The following is a 19,050-nucleotide window of genomic DNA, read 5'->3' as shown; positions in this document are numbered from 1 at the left end:
ACATGCTTTTGAAATGTGAGGTAAAAAAAAAAGAAATCCATTGAATAAATCACCTTTCTCTGGGATGACAGACTGTATTTATCAAGCAGGAGCCCGAAATGTTTGTTGCAATTGAGCACAAACTGGACAACACCAGTTATTTTTAGATACATGTACCTGAGACAGTATCAGCAAAATCCCATCGACACTCGTTTTGACTGTAATGCAGCTGTGTACGTGATTCTGCAGTGTTTTTGTTCCTTTGGTTTCCTCTTTAATTTGCACCCCCCTCCCTCAGAGGTGTATTGGCTCGCTCTCTCTCTCTATATATATATATGAGCTGTTTTGCGTGATGGTTTTTGCTTATCAAGTTCACACTTATGGGGAGAAAAGAAAACACAGAAGAATGGTAATAATGATGTTAATGGTGTGAGTGATGATATCAGAGAAATCCCACACAGATTGTGTTGTCGCAGAGGTTAATCCATGAAAGGAACATCTTCTGTATCAACGCACGACACATTGATCCGGATTAATGATAATCTACTTAGACATCTTTTGAAATGCGTCTGTTACCATGTAAATTGATAACTCAGGTTGTCCAGACTATAGCCTCAATTCGCTGTTTTCGACTGGGATCTCGCTCGAATCCATAGTAAAATGTAAATGCGCTGCGACCAAACCAGCAGATCTGGTGGGCAGGGTCCCACTGTAGCCCCGCTGAGACACAAATAGAATATAAATGAAGGCTAAAGACACAACATATGGCCGCTGCCTTGATGTGCTACATTTGGAGGCTCTGTCGTCAGATTTCAAAGAGCATATTCGATACCTCCTTGTGAGCGGCGTGCGAGGGGTCCTGCATCTCAGCCGCGGCACAAAAATCTCCTTTAACGCTGCTGCTGCTGCTGCTGCTGCTGCAGCAATGTGTAATCGTGATGGTGACTCACCTAATCAGCACAGAAATGTTCCTTTCATTGCTCTGGACATACATAACATGCACCGTGCACAGTTCTCATCATTATTATTATTGTTATTAACATTCGGGGGAAATGCGGGGGGGCTTTGGTTGCATCTTAGTATGAGGCTCAATCGTACAAACGTGTGACACCTTTTTAATGAAGATCGCAAGCTTGAGACTGGAATCTGAAAATCTGCGGACAAGGCAAATGTCTCTCCCTGTTTGTTATGGTGTGGAATCGATGCAGCCTGGCCACCGATGGAGTTCTGCCATACACGTGTATCCTCTGCACCAACCTTCGCTTACAATGGACGCTTCCGCCCAGATGACATTTCTTGGTTTTGTTGGGAAGCAAAACCCCCTTAATGAAACGGATTAAAATGCAAGGCGTGAAAATGGACTGACCTTTTGGTCCTTTAAAGGTAAGCTGTTCTGTTTGATAAAACAACATATATATAAATATATATATATAAAACGAATACCTGGGTCTGTTTTGAAAGATTTTTAAAAAGAAAAGAAATGTTAAGAGCTAGAAAATGTAGATTTCTTTAATATAAAAAAGGGGGAAAAATGTCATTTTGTGTTGTAATTATTTTTTATTTTTTTATTTTAAAGTTGTTGGTTGTATCTCAGTATGTGATATTATCAATTTGGGGTCTTTATGTAATGCCATTAAATGTCATTTTTTTCCACGTATCCATCCAGGTACACAATGTGGCAGCAAGGTGTATTTCTTCAATTATAGCAAAAATCCACATGTGCTACTCTCGCACTTCAATGACTGTCATGCAATGACTGAGAGGTCTATTATTTCACTGTTTGCTTCTTCTGTGATTCAATTGTCCACCCGCTGTAAGGAGTTACTCCGCTATTAGAAACAGACACCTCCTCCATTCTTTGTTGTGATTCCATCCTACGGAGCGGTGCAACTAACTAAATGAAAAATGAGTTAACAAGTTCACGATGATGATGTTTCAAATAAGTTATTGCGTGAAATTTTATAAAAGAAAATGAAGAAAAAAAAGTCTGAACAATAATTGTGTTGACACTGTATTTTGTTGCTTCATTATCCTTTACACACTGGAGCCAGAAAGGAGGGTTCCTGGTGTGCATCTGCAAAAATGTGCAAAATCATGTTGAAATAGCTGATAGCGCAAATGAATTTTTAAAAGGTGGCAGCGGCTAATAAACTGTCAAACACTTGAACAAGTTGCAAGGTGTTGAAAATATATTTGTACAAGTTTAATTAAAAAAGGTTCCATTGACTTAACTTAAACAACACAAAGTTATGTAGGTGAATTATAACGCTCACCATGGGCCTGTCATTTTCCCAGGAATGAATTCAAATGTTACTAATCTACTAGTCTTTGCTGGTTAAAATCATAACAACACATGAGTCAACTAATCGATTGAGAGGGTAGAAGTACAATCGTGTTAATCTAACAAATCAACACTTGTAGATCCTGTAATCGCTACAGCACGGCAGCCACCATAATAAGTTATATGCTCTGTCATGTCGCATTAGGGTAATTGTGCATTAAACTGTACTGCCATTTTTTTTAAAATTCCTAGTGTATGTTGTGAATAAACAAATGTGACAGATATGGAAAAGAGAAGGGAAACAAACAAACCAGCTTCTTTAAATGCAGAACTTCATGGATTTTGATTATGTCGCTGAAATTTCTGGGAGGAAGTTGACAAACTAAATGTGCCGGCTGCTTGAACTTCACTGCTGATCATTTTGAAATGAGTTAGAAACTGGAGCTTGATTCCTGCTCCACTGTTGTATGCTGCTCTTCTGTTCATCCGCATGTCACAGCTTGGATATTTTTTATTCTTATTCCGAAACCCTAGAGTGAGGTGAAGCTGCATGGGCACTCACAGATGTCCAGCCCTCATTACGAAAACAACAACCCCAAGGTATTCATGCATCAGCCATGAACAAGGACCATGAATTTGAACAAGATGTTGAGATAAATGCTCGAGCCCCACAGCAGGGAGACAGTGTTAGGGGGCATTATGTAAAGAAAGGTTCTTTAATGTAAATGTACTTGGCTTTGGTCTCCAGAGACCTTGGTCCCCATGAGATTCCCTGAGCATCAATAGAAAATGCAGCGACAGTGTTTATTGGCTTCATCGTGGTATTTTCCGAAAACTGTCACCCAAAGCGAAGAAAAACACACACATATAATCAAGCCAAATGCTCTGTAACACCTCGAGGTGACTCATTTTTGGGCAGGTATTAATATCTGCGTGTTTCGCTGTCGTTTCTCCGGTTTTGTGTTAATGGTGAGCAAAACATCTGGGCTTGAATTTGTCCTTTTTTGTTAATGCACGCGTGAAGTGCGCATGTAGAGTGGGCATGCAGCAGAGGGGAAAACATTAATACTTGCCGAAGATGAAAGAGAAATGCATTAACGTTTAGAGCCGCCTGTGATGTCGGCTTCAATGTAGTGGGACGGAGTCTGGTAATTTTCAATTAGGGAAGAGGAGGAGTTTTAAAATTTCTGCTTTCCGCGCCTTGCAGCAAGAATCCATAATCCACAGGAGGTATATATAAATATATATATATATATATCAACATAAATTCCCAATTGTAATTCCAAACTACGCGCTAGGCTCGAAAGAAATGAAGGAAAGCCTGCTGTTTGGATAATGCACATCAGCGTCTCCCGTTGCAAGGTTGTGGTCGTTTTATCGAAATCCACTGTCGCCCCCCCCATGATATCTTTTCCCTTCAAATTCAATAACCTCCCAGCTGTGTGTTTCTCCAGGGATTTCCCCATCCAAACCCCCCCACCCCTCGGCCCCTCTCACCCCGCCCCGGCCCACAGACAGACTGCTGGAGTCTGTGGGGAACCTGACACAACATAAACTCCACTGTGAAGCAGAGGTGTCAGAGTCGGTGGGCTGCGTCTCCGCCAAACGAGGAGCCGTGGAAATGCCAAATCCCCTTTATTTCTCCACACTTAACAGGATGCAGCAAGAACAAAAAAAAAAAACTGGAAAAAACACATGTGTTAAACGCGAGAGTGGTGTGTGCAGAACAGCTGTGTGGGATGCATCCATAGGAAAGAAGAAAAAAACAACTATGTATAGATCCCGTGGCCTATTTAGACGCTGTTTATGTGACTACAAGTTAGCAGGCTTAGCTCCGAGTGAGGATGCAAAGTATTATGGGAAGGGCGAGGAGGGGATGACATGACCCACTTGGACTTCATTTGTGTAAGATACTTTAAGGGAAACCAGAAGCCCTTTGATTTAACGTCTGCTCTTTGTTTAAAGATTTAGATTTTTTTTTTTCAGTCGCAAGATACACTACAGCCGCTCTCAAAGGGTTTCCTCGCACTGCACTGAATACTCTTTGCTTTCCGCCTCAGCCTATATTTAGATTTTGCTCGCTTCTCCCAGTGTTATTGAGAGCCTCATCCCATTGAGTTGGGAATATCGTTTCCCTTACTTCGTCCCGAAATAGGGATTAATAATCCAGAGCGAGGGAAGAGGATACACGCAAACATGCGAGGCCATACCGGCAGACGTGTGTGTCTGGTGTACTTTGCAAGACAAACACTCAGAAGGGCCTTGTAGCTCCAGACAGTTCCTCGCCTCCGCCGGGAATAAAACACTCAACCTGACCAGCGAGGTATGTCACCCGGAAAATGAGCCAGGTTTGTTTCTCCTTCCACTAAATGCTGGTGAAGTCAGAGTGGAGGAGTTGCTGTCCTGTGTGTGTGTGTGTGTGTGTGTGTGTCGGGGCTCAGATTGACGATGCATGTCTCCAAAAAAGCTGCTTTTCTGGATTCATGTATTCATTTAATGTGTTCATGTTTGGGCTATATGTTGATGAGGCCCGTGCATAATGAGCTGCTTTATAATGCTCTAGAAATAGCAGAAAGGAGCTCTCCCATGAACATCTCACCAGCGATGCCTGTGACAGTGGAGGCCTGTGGTGGAGGCTGAGCTTTGAAGTAATTGCTTTCCTGTGAATATCTCGTCTCCTGCATACATTAGAAACACAGACACTTCCCATGTAATCCCCGAGAAGGAAGGTATGTTGCAAATTGTTCCCAAGTGCTCACACGCCCACACGCCAACAGACTTCTGAGGCACCGTGCAGATGTTGTCGGAGGATTATTGCACTTACTTGGGTATTGATTTACAATAACGGCAGATTGGGGGGAAATCTTTTTTTTACGTTGCTCGGTTAGTGTTGTGGCTTTTTAATGGTGTTTGGGAATTATGAAGCAGCTTTTAGTTCCGTGGTATTCACATACGCACAAGAGGTGGTCGTTTTAGGGGGATATATTGGCAGCTGGATGAGAAGAGAGGAGACACTAAATCTGCTGACCCGGCTCCTCTAAAGCTGCTTCCAGAGGAGCAACTGAAGTTCAGACATCTTCCTGAAAAGCTTGCAGGGGGGCTGTCTGTGAGAATTTTAGCAACAAATTCATTTACTGCAGACATTTCCAAACAACTTTTCCTGACGAGCCCCCGAGTAAAATGTCTGGAAAATGCCAGGGTGAGCCCACGTGAGAAGACACAAGGAAAATGTCCGGGAATTCACGGCAGGAGGGTGGACGCATTGATGACGTTTCTTAAACGCAACAGAAACTTGGAAGCACAACGACATTCGAGAGCTTCGTTGGTGACGGCCAACGTCGGCTTTGATGTGCTGCAAACAGAAACCTGTGATTTCTGCAGAGGAATGTGTACGTCATGTCCTTCCTCCTTCATGCTCGACTTTAACATCTAAACGTTACAGACATTTTCCTGTTTTCACGTCCGTTTTCACCTTGTTGTTCTGTCTGCTTGTAGGATTTCACAAACAATACAGATTACCACGACAATGTGGTTCGAGGATGCGATGTGAGGAAGAAATTCACTGTGGATCTGGATCAGGGCACAGATCCAGGATTTTATTTTTTTTACATTGTGGGATACCTTTTTTTCCACATTTTCTTAGAAATTCTCGTAGAATAATTCATGGGTAATGTTAAAAAATGTAGGCATGTTTAGGGGACTGATATTCTGATTCAGATCTAGTGAATTACAGTTTGGTTTCACAAGTGGAAGGTTGGGCTTGGTGGAGGTACTGAGCTCCTCCAAGTAGTGTAAATAAAACCGTTGTGCAGTCTCAGCTGCACTGCACCCAACAACGAATTGGTTTGTTGATTGTATAGATTCAACAAAAATAATATATATCATTTAAAAAACACCTCTACAGGTGGTAGGAGTTATTTAGTTACCTTTAGACTAAGGGTAATATTACACTCCAGTCTTCAGTGTTTATCCCAAGCTAATCTAAGCTAATTAGCTGTTATAGCATCATATTAACCACACACATAGGAGGGCGCTGTCGATACGCTTATCTAAACTGTTCCATCAGATGCTCTATAACAGAATATGATGAATGCTGTAATTTCCATGTCCTTAGTTTTCTACGTTACATCGACTCACTTTTGTACAAGATGGTGGCTCAGAGATGCTTTCAGAGCAAAGTCAATACTGAGAGCTAAAAAGATGAATGAAGCTTCTGTTTTTTTATCACCTTTGCAGTTTCACGATTCAACTTTTACATTACTATAATTTTTCTAGTTATAGAACAAAACTTATTTATTAGTTTTCTCTCCCCATGAGAAGATGAGGCTATCTGAACTTAAACAGACACTTACCAGGAAAAGGGAAAAACATGTAGATCCCTCCTTCTTTCAATTTCTCCGCTTTCCCGGCCTACTCTCTTGCTTATTCTCCTTTTGTCCTAAAGAAGGACATTTTCGTCCCATGGGGGATAATAATATTGACGTGGAGAGATGAGCTATTGATTGAGAGGAGAGGACAGCGAGACAGTTGACATGCAGCAGATTACGACTACCCGAGCAGCATAAGCATGCATACATGTCTGTGGCGTGTAAGTAGGGATGCACCACTTACACTTTCAAGTCTCGGCCGATGTGCAACGCGTCAGTTTTGTTAGAGGATGTCAAACATGGGGAAAGAGGAGGAGTGGGCGCACGTCTTCTCCTGCAGGCCTCTCGAGCTTTGGCGCTCGCTACACATCTTTTTATATGTCGGGAAATTGATGCAACACAGCTTTGTTCTAACGCCGTACGATATATATATGAAGAGATAATGAGATTGGGTTCCGTCCTGATTGAAGGGGATGATGACATCGATATGAAATAGCTTCTGCTGGGCTTCTCGGTGGACTTAGATGCATTGTTCTTGTCTCGCTGGACATTTGACCTGCAATGGTTTACAGAGATTAAATAAGTTGTTCAGCCCCCACACCAGCCTCCTGTACAGAGACACACCAGGTAGAAGTCTGGTTATGTCTCCCTGGACGCAGCTTCTGCAGAGCAGGTCAATGTCACAGAGAACGAGCTGAGCGAGACACTTCTCGTGTGTCATTTCGTGGACGATATCAATGACCACACACAGCAAATAGATTCCCACTGGCAATTATGCAAATGTGGATGTGACATGCGAGTCTGAGCCGAGTGTGATGTGACGAGAGGGGAATTCACCAACACTCGGCTGCTCCACCGCCGCTGCTGCTGCTGCTGCCGCTGCTGCTACCGTTAGCATTAGCATTGTTCACACATCCTCTCATCTTAGGCCGCTTCCACACCCCTCCCCCCTTCTCCCTCCCTCTCTCTCTTTACCCCCTCCACCGCCATGTCTCCATCCTCCTCCTCCTCCTCCTCCTCCTCCTCCTCCTCCCCGCCTGCCTGCATCCTCTCTTTCCTGTTCTCGCTGCGGTGTTGCTATAGCAACGGAGAAATGTGGGAATACCTCCGTCCTTCAGAACGCAGGAGAGAGAGAGAGAGAGCGAGAGAGAAAGAGAGGCAGAGGGGAAGGATGGGAAACCGACATGGAGTCAAGGGGGAGACAGAGGTAGAGACGAGGCGAAAGGAAGAGTAGAGGAGAGGAGAGGAGAGATGAGGCGAGGAGGAAGTGTGGAAAAGACTGTTAATTAAAAGACGGAGAGCAAGTGGCTGTGACTCAATGCCTGAATGGACACCATTGCCTGTCACTTAGCCCCTGACTCCGAGCAGTTGTCCCCCCTCCTCGGTCCCCGCTAAAAGCCGCCTTCCCATTGATATTCAGGCTCGGCGATGGAGAAGACGCCGCCGCCGCCGTTATCCGACGGGAGGGCGGGGTGCCAGTGTGGGTGGGGTGGGTTCGACTGGGATGGCATGGTGTCACACCGCCACTGCGTAGCTTCACGCTGGGCCCTACGCACGCCATTTGTTTGACAATCCATGTGTCCTGGATGTCTCCATTTGTAGTGAGGCTGCAGTTTCCATGACAACGCCCAGACTAAAATAGCACCCCGCTTTCTTCCGTCTCTCTCTCTCTCTCTCTCTCGCTCTCTCTCTCTCTCTCTCTCTCTCTCTCTCTCTCTCTCTCTCTCTCTCTCCCTCTCTCCTCTGCTCACAATACACTCATAAAAACTGTTCATTCCTGATCCTGGGCCTTGTTCTATCAGGCAGAGATGTCCCATACTGCTCATATCCATTCATCATATGGATTGGAGGACATGTAACCCCCCCCCCCCCCCTCCCCCTCTCTTCCCCCACCCATCATCACCTTCACACAAACACACACACACGCACGCACCAACGCACGCACCTGCACAAGCATCACTTCTCCACCTACCTCTTATCTTCCATTCTCAGTCTCTCGGTCGCCCTGCAACAGATTCTGTCAACGTGCATCAACCTCTGCGTTGCCATGACAACGGTCTTGAAAATCACTGCAATTATTTCAACAAAGACAAAAACACTGCAGCCACTTGGGGGAGAGGGGGGGGGGAAGAGGACGGAGTGTGTGTGTGTGTGTGTGTGCGCGCATGTACGTGTGCGCGTGTTTCATGTTTTTTCATGAGTGTGAGAGAGGGAGACATGCAGGGCTGTGAGTGTGTGCATGTGTGTGTGTTTGTGTGTGTGTGTGCAGGCCTCATATGATGAAACTCCTGTCATCCACTCAGGCCTCTGAGTATGTATATGTTGTTCTGTGGTGCAGCACAGGTGGACTCACTGATGCATTTGTACAGGTGAATCAAAGCCAACCTGTACCAGCTACAGTGCCACGTGTATACAGCATGTGTGTGTGTGTGTGTGTGTGTGTGTGTGTTTGTGTGTGTGTGTGTGTGTGTGCATGTGTGTGTGTGTGTGTGTCAGACTGTGACAGGATTGGATTACAGTACACCACTGTGAAAGGCTGAGTCAAGCAGATGGACACAGGGAGATTTGCACAAGTACAGTTAATGATTTCCACTTTAAGCTACTTTATACTTTTACTTTATTAATACAAACATTATGAAGTCACTACTTCCACCTTGGCCTCATGTTACAGTAAAGTGTTGCCCATGAATGCATATCTAATAATCAATAATGAACTTTGCATTATAATGCTACAACAGCGAGCAGTTTTATATAATAAGTATTTATCAATACTTAAGGCCCTGAGAGCTCCATGCACTGCAAATGATAAAAACATGTGTGCGAATAGACACAACACATGCAAATGGAGAAAGCATCATACATTTGAAAACACATCATCAACATATATAACAATCACATAAGATCAACAAGAGACAATACACCGTGATGTGAAAGAGTTAATTATAAAGTTACTCAGTTACTTAAGTGTATTTCACCATGTTAGTTGAATTGGCAAGTCAAAGTCATGGTGGCTTAAGTGTCCCGAGCGTATTCATCACTTTTAAATTGCCCCTTGAATCACCTCTGTTGTGTGGTGGAGTATTTGCAGCATGTGCGCATGTGTCATCGTATTGACCAAGATGTGCTTTCTCACATTGTAGTGTGTTGAGCTCTGTGGGCCACCGTACTCAGTACTATCCTGAGTGGTGCTGCAAGCCCATTGGTTTCCATGCAGGATATAAATATAACAGAATAATCAAAAATCTAACAGACACTAAGTCAAAAGTTTAATTTATCTATTTTAAAAAGGCTGAATAACACAATAACGTAGAAATTTCAGTGTATTTGTTGGATCCTATTTTAGTGACACGGAGTAAAAGCAACAGTTACATGATGAATATGGAATAAACTGCTGTGTCCATGTTTATCATAACATAATAATGTGTTCCCCAGCATATGTGATTTTCAGGGATAAGCTATGTCAGACTTTGCTTGTTGATTCAAAACATGGCATTTTTTTGTAAGACAAATATACAGTTTCACCCGAATTATCTTCTACATAATTTTGGGATTACCTCTATGTGTAATGGAGTGTTTTAACATTGTGTTGACGTCAAGTGGATATTTCCACCACCAGCTGTCAAATGTGGGCGCGCAGTTTATTGCAGCTCAATTGTTCATCCAATGTTTAGATTAAACATGTTGCACTGCCAAGCCGCCTCTGTGAATACAGTGCTGTGTGTTACTTTGTGCAATAGATCCTATCTTCAACTTATCAAACATGATGTCAACGCTGTATGCCTCTAAATCTTCACACTCGCTAATCCCATTGTGTCCCATAAAGCTGCTTTGATACTAACAGATACTTACACGTGTGCCGAGTCAGGAGAAACACTCCAGGCACTGTAATTTCGGGGTTAAACCCACGACAGATGACATAGCAAATTATAATGAGTGTTTGTTGCCTGTGGCCGGTGTGTAAGTGTGTGTGAGTGGGTGTTTACGCACGCAGAGGAAAGCCAGGTGGTCGCGTCTTATCTTAACCAATTTCTTTGTCGTTTTGTTCCTCTAAAGCCGAAAAAAAGATCCTGCAGGATCCGTATCCGTGGCTCCAAAGTGGATTTATCCAACATGCATCCTTGAGTCGAAAATCTGACTCAAATATGAATGCCAGGGTGAGCTGTCATGTCACTGCACGGCGAGGAATTGGCAGAGACAGTGATTTGGAGTCCAGTCGACTATGAAGTAGATTGGGACCAGAAATCCCCGGGGAGAGAGAGTGAGACGAGGTCAGACAGGAGGGCTATAAAAGCTCTGCCTCCTTTACTGGAACATGCACTTAATGTCAATCCGGGTATGGCTGGAGATTTGGGATGCACAGCAGTGAACCCTTTGGCTAAAACAGCTAAATGTGAACAAGTATGCTGAGGTGAGTGCACGCGTTCATTTATTCAGTGTGTTAAATATTTTGGTGACAAGGCTTTTTTTGTTGTTGTTGTGCACCAACTGGAAGTGACAAGACGTTCATACATTTTTGATGAATATGGAAGTCAAGATTATGTAGATTATGGACACATTTGGAATTAGGATCAAACATACCTGTTCTAAATGTTTTATAATTGTTTTATCGCTAGATTTTTTTTTTTTTTACATGGTTTCCTTCATATCAGCAGAGGAACGCTTGAGGTCGAGATCGAGTCAAAACAATGTGGAAGTCGCAGAAAAGCTCCGGCTGTTTATTCTTCCTCTGTTGCATCTGCCTGGCCGAGTGTCGGGTGCTGAAGTTTGTCGTCGCCGTAAGTTTTTTTCCCGCTTTAATAACGCTAATAATTTTGTATTATACTTTCACATGAAATTGTCCCACGCACGTTTACGAGATGCATTTGTCGAATGTGAGAATTTAATATATAAGCTCCTTTAGATTACACGAGCGGGATGCTACTGTACATGGCGGCTGAGTCCACTGTACTCTGCTGCTGCTCGGTGAGCGGTATTACCCTCACGCGTTCATGTGACAAAGGATTACTTTGAGTCTAAACTCCGACAGTGTCGAGCGTATCTCACTCAGACACCACAGCTTAGTTCATAAACCTCTTTGCATATTTTTTTTTTCTCTGACACTGGAGTTCAGTGGTAGAATGGAAAAAATAAAGTGATTGAAGGATTTAAGTGAAAATCACATCATCCTTTTAGGCTCCTTATCTGTTACCTCACATGTTGTACTTGGTGTTTTACACTTACAACTGTCTTCTATTAAAAAACAGGTTGACGACAGTTTACAACTCAAAGAACAACATGACTATTAACATTTACACTAGTGATGATTCTCAATATTTTAACACCCTATTGAAAAGATTCCAGGAAGATGTCCCTGATGTCCATGCACCCCCCAGTTTTGGAACCACTTGGGAACCTTATGATCAAATTTTATTCATGTTAAATTTATCAGGATGTAAGTCCTCAAATTGTGTTGGTTCTTATGGTGACTTAAAGTTGACAATCGATTTTGAGAAATGTATTTTAAATTAGTGTCAGCTTAACTTTCTATATAACATATCTTAGTAAGTTATAATAAGTAGCTGTGTGTTATAATTTGTACTTTTGATTTTATGCAGCACAGATCAAAAGAAACATATAAAAAAAATGACAAATAATACACAGTGAATAAAAGCAGTGGCTTATTTTAAGGCCTCAAAATATAAAAAAAATTCCCTTAAATAGAAAATACAAAATAATTATGCAAAACCCTCTTTGATTACAAAAATTCATATTATTAAATAACTTTTTAATTAAATGAACAAATTGATTTATTCATTTGAAAGTTTGCTGTTAAAGTACATGTGAATTTTGCCGTTTTATTTTGTATTAGCTGTAAAGTTATGGCTGATTTCAGTGTAAAATCTTAGTTCCACTCCCGACGATTGTTTTTTGGCATAAAAAAAAACAAGGATCTCAAACAGTGAACCGTGACCTTGTTGACTTCACTTTGTGCTCTGCCCTTTCCTTGAGTTTTCCAAGTCGCTGTGGCGCAAAAGCACGAAGTGAATCAGATGTGTCCGTAATCCGGTTTAATCAACCTGTGTGTAATGTCACTGCCCAGAAAGTGAGTCCTCAGTTTAATCACACTACCGGAGCCGCTCTCAGCGTTTGTGTCTCGGTGACATCACCGCTGTGACTCCGCGCCGTCTTAACTCACAGACCGAGCTGCCCTGAGATCTCAGGTTTCTATTTCTGACTTCTGTCCCAGGGTGTGTTTCCTCCTTTAAGTACACAGTGTAATGGCTGACACAGCAGCGGGACATGTGTATCCAAAGTGACATCATGTGTTATGAATTTTTCAGGTGTTGCGCCACGGCGACCGATCACCTATTGAGTCATATCCCAGGGATCCGCATGGGGCGGACGTGTGGGCTCAGGGCTTCGGACAGCTGACTGAGGTACTGGGTGTTATTCTCTCTCTCTGTGTGTGTGTGTGTGTGTGTGTGTGTCACTAGTAATGCTTTGGGCACAGGCCTCGAACCTGTCGGGTAACCTCCAGATGTAGGTGTAGGTGTGATGTCCCAGCATTTTTATTTTTTCTGAAGAAGGCCTAAAGCAGGGTGACACATGTCGAAGAAGTTTTCAGTATATAGTCAAAACAAATAATAATCTACCTACAAAATACATCTTTCTGTCTGTTGAACACATACCTCGTGAGCTGTTCCTCTTAACAGCTTTACACTTGGCAAGTTGTTTATGGCCTGTGAGAGTGCAGTGTTAGATTTGGTGCGATTTGGACAGGCAACAACATTCATAGAATCACTTCCTGTTTAGCAATTTGTATTTATTTTTCATTTCATTGCTGCGATGCTTTATATGGTGCTGCATTACAGAGCTTTTATTTTGAAGAGTTGAGAACTTGGGTCTGAGGATTGTGTCGATTCTTAACAGAAAAGGCAAAATGCAATATAACACCCGTATCATATTTAAGAAAATGTAGATAAACCAGGTAGGATGAGCACAAAGTTCCCTCTGCACCAAAGTCTATTTGTAAAAAGCACTGCACAAAATGTCTAGCACACAAACAATAAGAAAGTAACACTATAATGTAGAACTGGAGTCACTAATGACAAAGAATATTCTGGAAGTGGCTTCGGAGCACTAACACAAGAAAAACATCATATAAAATGTGTCTTACAGAAAAGGGGAACTCACGGTGTAATTATGACAAAGGCAAACGTCCAAAGGCCTTTAGTGTTGAGCTGTTGGGTGGCGTCAGGAATCACAGTAAATTTCACTTACCGCGTTGCATTCTAAAATCAGTTTCTAATGAGTCCTGAGATGGAAGAAAAACGTCTCGCGCAGAGTTTTAATTAAACTCCTTCCTACTGTGACACTGCTCTGCTCTCAGGCAATCAGGCAGTTCACTGTGAATAAGCGTATTATTTTGGTTTCTCCGATGCTCTCGCAGAAGACGCTGAAATAAGTTGTTTTGTGCAAATAACGTCGAGGCCGACTTTTAATCTGCCACATCCTCAATCCCCCCAATCTTTCTTTACTCACAACAAGGGCACTTTTCCTTTCAGCTGGGCATGAAACAACAGTTTGAGCTGGGCAGGTTTCTGAGGAGGCGCTACGGTGACTTTCTCAGCGAGGACTACGACAACAGAGAGGTGAGTGTGGTTTCTGTATTCGTGCATGCTTTTAATTTTTTTTCTTCTCTGCTTAGCTGAACTCCCCTGTGAGCCATGTGGGCTTCAGTGTCACCTAATCCTGTCGCCGTGCCGCCCTCCCCTAGCCCCCAACATGTGAAATCAGGTTCATGTGTGGCCCGGTGATAATCTGTGATGCCTGTAGCCACGCTAGGTTAATGAGCATGACTCATATTGGTGGTATCACCGGCGTGGCCCTGGTAATGGGCTGTAACATGTTGCAGGGGGTGTGGGGGTGTGTGTGGGGGGGGGGGGGTAATCTTGTTCCATGTGCAGCGCAGTTGGCAGCATGCATGTTGCTTCAGTGTGCCCCGGGGCTGCATGTTCAGCACACTGTCATTACCAAGATATGATTTCCGCTTTCCTTTTCCCTGCCTGTTTTTTTTTTTTACACTCAATGTGTTCCTTTTCTCCCTCCCCCATCCCCCCTGCGCTTTGCACCCATGCATTCATTTCTCCCCTCTCTCTCTCTCTCTCTCTCTCTCTCTCTCTCTCTCTCTCTCTCTCTCTCTCTCACTCACTCTCTTTTAAATAACACACAATTACCACCAAAATAACAACTCTTCCCAGGACCTGTCATTGGCGATTTGTCGCCCAAAATCTCAGTCAACATTTCCCCGCGCTGCCATGTCTGTTTTAATTTGACAAAAGCAAAAGGGGGGGGGGAATAAGCCTCCTCTGCATCGCAGGGACATCCAACCTTATCAGCGTGATTTACTGTGCGCAAAAACCTGACACGGGGTGACAGAGAGATATAGACGAGCGAAGCCTGATGTCAGAAGAGATCACAGCGAAGACGGATGTTGTTCCCCCTCTTTCTCTCATCCATTTGGATCCTTTCTGACTCCCCTGCTTTCCATGCTCAGGGAATACCTCAGTTAACTTGGGATAAATGCAGCTCACTCATGATACACTTCGGCCTTGCTCTGTGCATCTATTAAACCGAAATAGCAACGGAATTATGTGCATTTTTCTACTGTGCAAATGCAAATTCATTCCTTTTGAGTTTCCAAAATACATTTTCCTTAGTCTATAAAAAGCAAACGTGTCCTATTTGGAACAACGCAGTGGAGCGAGGTATCTTGTATTAGCACATAGTTTATTTTTTATTTTGACACAATCTTTCCTCCATGTTTCTGACAGTTTTATGTCCGGAGCACCGACTACGACCGGACTCTGATGAGCGCCCAGGCCTGCCTCGCTGGAATGTTCCCCCCATCCAGACGCCCGCCTCCCATCGTGCCCCAGTTGCTCTGGCGGCCCATTCCAGTGCACACCATCCCCAGGGCTCAGGACAAGGTGCCGCTGCAGGGCCACATAAATATTTCCTTCCTAAAACCAGCACGGGTTCATTTGAGTCTGTCCTCACGGCTCTGTGCTCACCCCAGCCATGTGACCCCTGCTGTGTTAAAGTGTGAAATGAACATATAATTGTGCCTCAGAAGAATTGCAGTACCTGCAGTTAAAAAATGCATTGATGTTGTGCTGTCGCTTTTCGAATCCCTCAAGCTGCTGAAGACTCCAGGCAAAGATTGTCCAAGGTTCAGAGCGCTGATGACGGACACCTTCGAGAGCGAGCATTACCAGAGGTTCCTGAGGACTCACCGGGTGAGACAAAGCACAGAAAGGGACGCCTGCCCTCTAATCACACAGCTCTGCAGCTCGTCCCCAGCATCTGCTCGGTGACGCTAACGCTCCACTCACAGCACAGTTTGTGATAGAAGTCACTTTTCTATGAGTCATGTGGCTGTTAACCGCCGAAAGCTACTTTGTAACTTGTTGTCTTATATCGTCAGCATTATATAATCAAAGTTGCTGTGAATAATACTTTTCCACCTCGGCAGTGTCTCTTGCCCCCCACCCTGCATATTCATACCTCGATTTGTCAAATAACAAACACTGTGAAATGCGCATTTCTGTAAATAACGGTGAAATATAAACTTCACACACAGTAGCTGGTGCCAATGTTATCGGCACCTCCGGCGGACGTGTTGGTTATGCCGTAGACATCGTGTCCTCTCAGGGATTTTTCTCAGGCACGGTGACTCCAGTGCCTACGAAAAAAAGCCGCACGGTGCAATTTCTCTCACATTCTCAGAGACACTAATTAACGGTTGGATTGAATTAGATTAAGAATTACGATGAAAAAGGGTTTTAATTAAACCGGGTCCCACGTGTGCTGCCCAATAGCGTGGGTGTTGGAGATCAGGACAGCAGGGTTCTCCTGGATTGAATTTTCACACCCTCTGCTGGAGGCACAGCACCTGCAGGTCACATGCAACAACTGAACTGGCGCCATTTTTCATTGCGCCGTCCGTCCAGAGGTTAAACCCGCCACGACACCAGTAAACTATATTAATCCATCCAGTTAAGTGGCTTTTGTGCAACTTTGCATCCTCAACACAGGACAAGAGACATTTTATTTGCGGACCTTCAAAAACAACCACAAAAATGTTTAACACCTCTCGTAAAAAGTGATAATTAGTGTTGTATTTCCTGGAGCTTTTTCATTCGCCGTGAAGCTTTTTAATGTATTCTCTCTCCACTTTCCCCCTGCAGCACTTTGTGGAGGGACTCTCCAACCACACCGGTTACCCTGTGTCCAAACTGGTCGGCAAAAAGATATGGAGGGTCTACGACACTCTCAACTGTCAGGTGTGTCCTGCTATTCTCACACGAACACGATGAAGCCTGTTACACTTCCTGTGTTCTGCAGTTTACAAATGCCTCAATTATTGACACAAGCAGCAGCCGCGGAGCAGAGAGAGAGAGAGAGGAAAAGGAAAAAAAGAGCTTCCTTCAGCACATCTGCAGAGGGACGGGGCGGCAGTAGGCGGTGTGGAGACATCACTTTTATACACCTAGTGAGACATGAACAGGACAATATATTGAAAGGATAATTAAAGCACTAGGAGATGGGAGGATTCTAGGCCAGGCTGGATACACTCCTTCAACACTGAATAATGTGGTTCAACACAAAAAATGGACATCTGTTATCTTCAGGACCACCGCTAAAAATAGCCGGGATAATGGAAACCACGAAACGCTGCCTTTTTATTTTGTATGTGTTGTGTAATGTGATTATTAGCATGATGCTAATGTTTCTTCTGTGTGTGTGTGTGTGTTTGCAGAGGGTCCATAACTTGACCCTCCCACGTTGGGCCACTCAAGACGTCCTGGACACCCTGAGGAGAATCGCATCCTTCGAGGTCACGTACAGCATCCTCAGCCACAAGAGGAAAGAGAAGGCCAGGCTCTCGGGAGGTGGGGCTTCTCATCAGCGGCGATGAATGTGACAAATATCTTATTAGAGCAGGAAAATAATCTGTATTGTTGTGACTGCTGGCGGAGCGGGGGTCGTGTGTCCCAGAAGCATATTAGCCCATTTGCGCTGATGAAGAGGACGATTACAGATGCTCAATAAGGTCAAAGAGGATTGTGTTAGCGTGTGAAAATACTCCATTCCCACTGCTGACACTGTGTTAATGCACCAGGGGTTCTGCTGAATGCCATCCTGAGGAATTTCTCCCGTGCCGTGGAGCAAGGCAGCAGCCTGAAGTTCATTATGTACTCAGCTGTGAGTTGAGTGTTTGGACAGAGCACACACACATACACACACACATTTATAATCTATTGCACAAACTGTGTCTCCTCAGCTGCTCACTGCCGTGACGTCTTGTTTCTCATTCCAGCATGACTCCACACTCATCACCCTGCAGGCAGCGCTGGACGTGTATGACGGCCTTCTCCCGCCTTACGCTGCCTGTCAGCTCTTCGAGTTCTACCAGGAGTATGATGGGTAATGACTCTCCTTTATGACACCGCTCTTCTTTATGCATATTCAAGTGCGCTATCAAACACCACATTTTGAGTAACCGCATTCCGCCGCCGAGCCACGGTAAACCGTTCGAGTGCATTCGCTGTTTTTTTTAATTCGATTAAAATCTGGCCAAAGCTCCAGGAAACATAATGGACATCAAGACATTTGCATAATGCTCGCCATAATTGCACGTCTTCTCATTCTTTTCATCCTAATAACCCCCCCCCCCCCCCCCCCCCCCCCCCCCCCAGGTCCTATTCTCTGGAGCTGTATTACCGCAACGACTCCAGGCAGGAGCCCTACCCCAACGCCGTGCCGGGATGCAACGGGCTGAACCCCTGCCCTCTGTCCCTGTTCAGTGAGCTGGTGCAGGACGTGGTGGCGGAGGACTGGGAGGCCGAATGTGGGTTTCGGACAAAATGGTCCAGCACAGGTGAAGATCACACCTCTAACCTTGGCACTGTTAATTGCTTCAACTGCAACACCTCTATATCGTTCTTTTTCCGAGATCCAGTGTGGGGACACGACAGGGGCTTTGGAGAATCCCCCAAATGTGCCATATCCACCGGTACTCAACCAGGGTCGTTTGTCTCTCACAGGTGTCTTAACAGCTCTTGCAGTGGCCGTCGGTCTCCTGACAGTGGCGCTGTTGTGCAGCATAGGAGTGGCAGTCCACAGGAGGAGAAGGCACTACTCCAGGGAGGTGTAATGCAACGTGCCAAAAATACAGAGAGGTGCTTGGGAGCTGTGGAAACAGCTCTAATAATAATAGTGTGCCATGTATTTTGATAATTCATATGCTGACTGTGTGGGTTCATGAGCTCTTTGCCTCATGTTCGGACGGCGAGAAGAATATGCATCATGTTCGTGGATTGTTAATGAAAATAACTTAACAGAGAAATGAAATGTTTTGAAAATAAACGATAATTTATA

General features: G+C 44.2%; 1 protein-coding gene across 2 annotated transcripts; it reads left to right on the top strand.

Annotated features, from left to right (window-relative positions):
- The first annotated feature begins 12,891 nt into the window (after positions 1–12,891).
- LOC128426706 (testicular acid phosphatase homolog) lies at positions 12,892–19,049 on the top strand. 2 transcript variants are annotated; one of them, XM_053413735.1, is made up of 10 exons: positions 12,892–13,043; positions 14,172–14,258; positions 15,441–15,596; positions 15,807–15,905; positions 16,857–16,952; positions 17,429–17,561; positions 17,792–17,874; positions 17,990–18,096; positions 18,369–18,550; positions 18,717–19,049. In XM_053413735.1, exons 2-10 carry the CDS (start codon positions 14,178–14,180, stop codon positions 18,824–18,826), a joined length of 1,047 nt encoding a protein of 348 aa, XP_053269710.1. In that variant the 5' UTR covers positions 12,892–13,043; positions 14,172–14,177; the 3' UTR covers positions 18,827–19,049. The 2 variants fall into 2 exon arrangements, with proteins under 2 accessions (XP_053269710.1, XP_053269711.1); XM_053413736.1 differs by lacking the exon at positions 12,892–13,043 and having other exon boundaries at positions 13,984–14,258.
- The last annotated feature ends 1 nt before the right edge of the window (position 19,050 follows it).

Source organism: Pleuronectes platessa, chromosome 21 (assembly GCF_947347685.1).
Source record: "Pleuronectes platessa chromosome 21, fPlePla1.1, whole genome shotgun sequence".
Taxonomy (NCBI): Eukaryota; Metazoa; Chordata; class Actinopteri; order Pleuronectiformes; family Pleuronectidae; genus Pleuronectes; species Pleuronectes platessa.
This window is presented reverse-complemented; position numbering and strand designations above follow the sequence as displayed.